The sequence below is a fragment of the Setaria italica genome, chromosome V (genome assembly GCF_000263155.2).
Source record: "Setaria italica strain Yugu1 chromosome V, Setaria_italica_v2.0, whole genome shotgun sequence".
Taxonomy (NCBI): Eukaryota; Viridiplantae; Streptophyta; class Magnoliopsida; order Poales; family Poaceae; genus Setaria; species Setaria italica.
Window position 1 is genome coordinate 26,677,413 of NC_028454.1, and position 6,572 is coordinate 26,683,984.

Sequence of the window (6,572 nt, forward strand, 5' to 3'; positions counted from 1 at the left end):
AAAACATGGTCAATTTAATAAAACCAATTTATAATGTTATAGACATGTTAATGTATTTTTCAAAGAATTCATCAAAGTTAGAGATGTTCAGCTTAAAACAAATCTAAATGAACTAAACGAGGGAGTAGCATGAACCTGACCTCCCGGCCGTGAGCTCGTCACCGCTACTCCGTGCTCTGGTAAACTGATGCTCTAACGAACTGTAAGCTAGGCACAACAGACATCCTCCGACATTTTTAATCCTCCAAAGTCGGAGCATATCGTCAGACCACACCACCACAAACAACCACAACCATTTTCCAGGTCAAACACTCAGTTCCTCCGTGGTATTCAAAGTTGGAGCACATTGTCAGAGCACAAACGACCACTGCGATGTTTCCAAGTCAAAACACTCTTCGTGCTTTGTATATGGCAGAGCATTATTTCATACACGGGCAAAAATTTGAATAGTTTGGTGTCTAAGGATATATTCTGATGTCAAAATTATAGTTTCCTTCTACTCCTCGATTCTTGATGGTTCTCCAACTGCATCTTCCATGCGCTGGTACCACTCACCGATTTGAGTATTCTCAACCATATCCTTTCCTGCTCTCAAGTACCGAATAGGTCTCAGAACACCGAAGACAGCAAGGTCTGCCAAGTTAGGCTTGGAACCACCTGGATGAACATGTAGACAAAACAACCACAGTTACCACTGGTTCAAGATAATCAACTTATTTCCCTGTTCCTATGCATTTTTATTTCTTCTTTGCAAATGAATAAATAGCATACCCAGGAAATCTCTTCCATTCAGGGCTTCAACCCATGTGTTGGCAGCATCATACAATGAAGCACGCTCATCAGTTATATTGTATTTCTTCTTTAGCTTCTTTGACACCATGTACATGGCAGCAGCACCAGCATACTTCACAGCAAACCTCTCCGTAAAACTGAAATTACCTGCATCACGAAGGTTTGGAGGAATAAGAGCATATTGCTTGTGAAACAAGTAATGAAATAATGCCTCACACAAGACAAGTAAATTTGACAAGTCATCATCATCACATCAGTTGGTACAGTACAATCTCCTAATACTTTAAACTCATTGGAGAGAAATCAGAGAAGCAAAATTGCACTCATTTTTCTGGACAGAAGTACAGGAAACAACCCTTTATGTATGAGACAGCATTGACAGTTCGTATTAGAAAATGTGTTTATTTGCAAAATGCATTAGGCAAAAATTGCAATCAAGTCAGGGTTCACCAATGATCAAGATGATACCGTTATGCTGTTTGTTTGCAGGGTTCACAAGTCACAACATCAAATGTTTGTCAGATATTGGGTACAGAGCACAAACGCAAAACCATCCAAGCAATTTGATGAATGTGTTGGTATTTCTGAGCTGATATAAAATCACCAAACAAAAGGCAAAAACATCCAAGCAATGTGATGTATATGCAGATGTTGAATCAAATTAGAGGTGAAAATTTAAGTGCAATATCTCGGCAAAGTTATGAAGATTCGCTAGCTGTTAGATGAAACCACCAAAGAGAAAATTATGCTTCAGACACTAGACATGATGCTGCCATGGTTAACACTCTATCTGAGTATGCAACTCGCAAAATGGGTTTCATAGATCTATGTAACTATTTATACTTGTGTGCCCTATGTGACCCTAAATAACTAGAAGCTTGGGCTTAAATTTGCACAGGTATTCGGTGATAGTGGTCAGTCCTCACCACACCCAATTCAATTTTAACCATGGCAAGATCTAGAAAAAGTTAATGGTGTTCTTGTTCTTCATTTTTGCCAAGGTATAGAAGAAGGCTTGAAAATCATGTGGAGGTCAAAATGAACATAAACAAGACACAATTTTTGAATATTCTGTAATACATTTCCTGTTCCCTTGCACCCAGTAAGGCACAACCCAGCAGAGGACCCTACTTTCTGAAAGGGACGTAATAACCTTTTCTGGAGTCTGGACTCTACCCTGTAGGGCATAGCATTTTGAATATTCCTTTATGTTCTCACTAGATGGAGTTTTAACCCCATAAAGCCACAACTGCATCTTTCTCATGACACAACCTGATTAAGGAAATGATATGTAGAAGATGGGTGACTATTTTATTCGTGCGGCGAGGGGGGGAAGGTGATGGCACAGGACCCCACTGAAGATAGTGTTGGGCTTGAGGTATCCAAAATCTCCAATAGTAGCAGCCAATTCTGTGGAATATGGTAATTGAAATAAAATGAAATGGAACCAGATCTGGGAGTGGCAAGAAGAAACAACTGTTTTTAACAATGGAAAATTGTCCAGATCTGTCTGTTACCCTTAATAAAGAGCAAGCAAAATTATACTCCGATTTGATGTAGATATGTTCCTCATCATTGTTCATTATGGAATTCAGAATTTCAAAACTTCCTGTTGGCTTGATTGAAAGCAGATATCACCCAAGTACCACCCTATCAGTCCATGAATCTATGTAACTATTTACAATTGTTTGCCCTAAGTGACCCTCAATAACTACAAGCGTGAACTTAAATTTGCACAGGTATCCAGTGATAGTGGTCAGTCAGTCCTCACCTCACCCAATTAAATTTTGTGCAAGAGGAAAAGATACTGAAAATGCACCTTTACAGTACATAGTATGAAAATAAAGGAATGAGTAAAATACACCACCGGTCCTTAAACTTGTAAGGATGTGTCGTCCCGGTCCCCAAACTCGTAAAATGCATAATCAGATCTCCAAACTTGCTAATTGCACTACATAGGTCCCAAATCTTCATAACTTAGCTAAACCATCTATGTGGCATGCTGACTGGGCTATGACTAGACCTGACATGTGGGGCCATGTGCTGGCCCCTTCTCTCCACTCTCTCTCTTACGTGGGCTTGGACTTTTGGCCCAAGAAGAGGAAGGGGGAGAAAATAGAGAGAGACGTGGTGTCGTCCCTGTGACGCCGCCGTCCGCCATGGCTGGCTGCCCAAAGCTCCATCATCCATGGGCGCAACAGCGGACAAGGTGCTGGGGAGTAGCGGAATCGGTCGCCTAGGCTTTCGCGAATCCATCTGTGGTAGAAAATTGGTGGAGGAAAGCGCTGGAACAACGGTGGCGGTCGGGCTCAAGGCGGCAGCAGGATCTGCAGAAACGCACGGTGCAAAGCATCTCGATTCGCCGGGCATGGGGAGGGCTCAAGGGGAATGAGGCGCAGATCCCCTGGAGTGCGTGCCAAAGCCTGGACTGCTGCCATGCCGCTGCGGGCTCCAGGTGGAATGACGAAGACGGAGGCAGTGGCCGAGGAAGATGCGGCAGAGAGGAGCTGACGTATCTTCGGCAGGCGCTGCTCGCACCAAGGGATGAGGAAGGCAGCGAGCAGGTAGCCGGCGACAGCACGGAAGGTGGCGAGCAGGTGGTCTGGCAACGGCACGAAAGGCGGCGAAAGGCACGTGCCCGTGCCGACATCGAGGCGCTGTGAAGGGGATGAGAGAGAGAAAGGGACGAGAGAGTGGATAAGAGAGAGGAGAGATGGGCTCCACGTATTAGGTCCATGCCATAGCCAAGTCAGCATGTCATATTGGCAGTTTAAGTCAAGTTATTAAGATTTGGGACTCATAGGGTATGATTAGCAAGTTTGTGTATTTAATTGAGCGTTTTGCGAGTTTAGGGACCGGGATGACACAGTGTGACAAGTTGAAGGACCGGTGGTGTATTTTACTCTAAAGGAATATACAGAGACAGAGTTGAGACTTTATCAAGTTACCATGTTTTGCAATGTAGTCAAAAGATTCTAGAGCTTCTGAAGTTGTCCGATATATGTTAGGAGACAAGACATGCACAAGGTGCTCATCAACCCACCTAGATCAAGGAAAAAAAATATTAGAAAAAAAAAGAAAAAAGTGATCCTACCAATTCTTTGAAAAGTGCAAGGCTCTAAGTGGGTGGTCAGGCTCCTTAGCCAGCTGCGCTTTTTGGCATATCAACACAATAAATAAGCAAATATGGAAAACTGCCAATCACTAAGCAAAGTGTTGAACCACCCAGTGCATAGGCACCACTTTTTCTAAGCACTGGTTTTAGGCATGCAGAGAATGGTGAGGAAAGCAGGGTTCAAAAAAAACTCATCCGATAGAATACTAGTTTGCCCCAATGGGCCATAGTGGTAATGAGCAGGCAGCTGGGTTGGCACAAGTGTCTTCAAACAAATGGAAGCATGGAGTAAAGAAAAGAAGCTATTTGCAAACATTTCAATGAAGAACCTGAAATTTACCAAGGTAAATTTAATTTTCTGTTTGTTTTGTTTAATATTATATTTGTTAAGTCATTTTCATCTAACTAAACAAAGTCTGCACCTGCAATTCCCAGAGACAATAAAATGGACATGTGCATAAAGGTTACCACTACTAAAAGAGAAATCACTTAAAATTAACTGTATTCCTCCCAACTTCCCAATCATGAGCTCGTCAGAAATTTTGCAATGGTAAGCCATAACTTGGTAAAACATGTATAGAAATTTAAAGTGAAGGACAGGACACTATGACACAAAAGCTAAATACTGAGTGAATCAACACCAAGAAATCATATCGAGCATACTGACTGCACAGGCAATTAATGAAAGTAATGATAAGATACCTTCGCCATTTTGCTTCATCTTCATTAGTGAGTTCATCATCAGGTCTGATCCTGCCCTGTAGTATATTAATTATATCTGCCAATAAAAGATCACAAAAATGCAAAAGGAATACATTGTTTAGCCCATATGGAAAAAAGAACATGGGGTTTGCAATTACGACTATGCAAAAGGGACAAAAGAGAAAAAAACTGTGACCTGATGAATCCACAAGCTGTTCACCATCTACTGTCAATATCGGGACTTTCTTGTAATCAGACCACTTGATTTCCTTTTTGCTCAATGGATTAACTTCCACAACCTTGTATGGTATATCATGATAGTCTAAAAAGGCTGATATGAAGGCAATGGAAAAAAGGTTTATGTCATGGCTGTGGGAACATCAAAATTCAAGAAAAGAACAAGGTACTGTTTCCATGCAGACAATGTCTATTGCCCTCCCGCTCTTATGCAATGGAAAACCAATATTGACACAAAAATCTTAACAAACTAGCACTACTCTCAGCTAGCCTGTTCGCTTCAGCTTATTCCGTCGGCTTATCAGCCACCAAACAGTGTTTTCCTCTCACAACAAATCAGCCGTTTCAGCTTTTCAGCCAGCTTATAAGCTGAAGCGAACAGGCCCGCTAGCGATTATGCAATTTTGTGATGAATGATTCATTCTTGAATTTACTAGATTATAAGTTAATCTATGTTCTCTATTTTATGCATCTACAAGAAAACAGAGCAAAGCATCCGCATTTGATTATTTAACACAATGCTGGTTTAAAAATTCCTCATATATAGTCCTAAACAAAAGACTTTCTCGCCCCTTATTTGTCTATTTGCTTTCACATATAGATCAAAAGGGTGAATAGTAAAGTTAGCACTGCATCAAGTGGATGCCCCCCACTGAATTTCAGTAGCAATTACAATGACATACTTGTACAAGTAGTAAATTGCAGAACGACATAAAAATTTCCTTGACCCCAGAAGTCTCTACACCGAAAACTTATTTCAAACATAACATAGATCGGAATCACGAGACTGGAGCAAAGAAAGAAAGACTCACCTCTGACCTTGTTGCAGAAGGGGCACGCCTGGTACTGGTATAGCACTACATTCTGCGGCAACAGATCCGCAGGCGGGCGCTCCTTCGCCTTCGCCTCCGCCGCCGCTACAGTAGCGAAGGTAAGGGAGAAGGACACGGCGCCAGCGACCCCGGCCGGCACCGCCCTCGAGGACGGAGGCGGCGAACGGGGCGGCGGCACCAGCGGAGCGCTCCACCGCGCGCCCGCAGCGGCGGCCGCCGCTGGGGAGGCGGCGCCGTGGAGCGCGCGAGCGGAGAGGAGGGAGCGGAAAGCTAGGGTCTGCGCCGCTCGCAGCGACCTCATTATGCGGCGCGGTCGGGAGCGAGCGACACGCGAGTTCGCGACGGCTTGCGGCGGACTAGCGGTGTGGGGGATGGCGGCGGCGGCCTGCGGGTGCCGGGGGAAGAAAATTTGCGTGGAGAAGGGGCGCAAACCGTGGCCTCTACAAGAAGCTCCAGATGGACGACGCGTGGCTGGTGCTCCAATCCGACGCTCACCACCAGAAGCTGCATCTCTGCGTGACTAGGGGCTTGGCTCCAGGCTGGACCTGCGCATTTTGAGCCCGTCCTGGCCCGGCCCGGCCCGCGCCCGGTGGGTTTTTCTCGCCCACACTAGGTGCCGAGCCGATCGTGGTAAGCAAAAACCACGACAAAATTCGAGGTGGCCCGAACCCGTCTAAATAATTAATTTTATTTAAGTTTTCAATAAAAATAGGAAGCCTGTATTGATGTTTAGAACCGACAACCTACTAAAAGGAGTACTTGAGACACTATTTTTTATTAGTGGAGCTCGTCGAGATCAAGAACTTGAAGGTAAACACAGACACACGATTTAGACAGTTCGGGCAGCTAAATTGCGTAATACCTTACGCCATGTATGTTGGTTAGATTGAATT

General features: G+C 44.0%; 1 protein-coding gene across 2 annotated transcripts; it reads right to left on the reverse strand.

Annotated features, from left to right (window-relative positions):
• Positions 1-295: 295 nt before the first annotated feature.
• Positions 296-6,084, reverse strand: LOC101778815 (prostaglandin E synthase 2). Of its 2 annotated transcripts, XM_004968971.4 has the most exons (6): positions 5,659-6,080; positions 4,806-4,940; positions 4,610-4,685; positions 3,741-3,835; positions 772-939; positions 296-657 (listed from the first exon to the last, which is right to left on the reverse strand). In XM_004968971.4, exons 1-6 carry the CDS (start codon positions 5,978-5,980, stop codon positions 497-499), a joined length of 957 nt encoding a protein of 318 aa, XP_004969028.1. In that variant the 5' UTR covers positions 5,981-6,080; the 3' UTR covers positions 296-496. The 2 variants fall into 2 exon arrangements, with proteins under 2 accessions (XP_004969028.1, XP_022681994.1); XM_022826259.1 differs by having other exon boundaries at positions 4,610-4,940; positions 5,659-6,084.
• Positions 6,085-6,572: the final 488 nt, after the last annotated feature.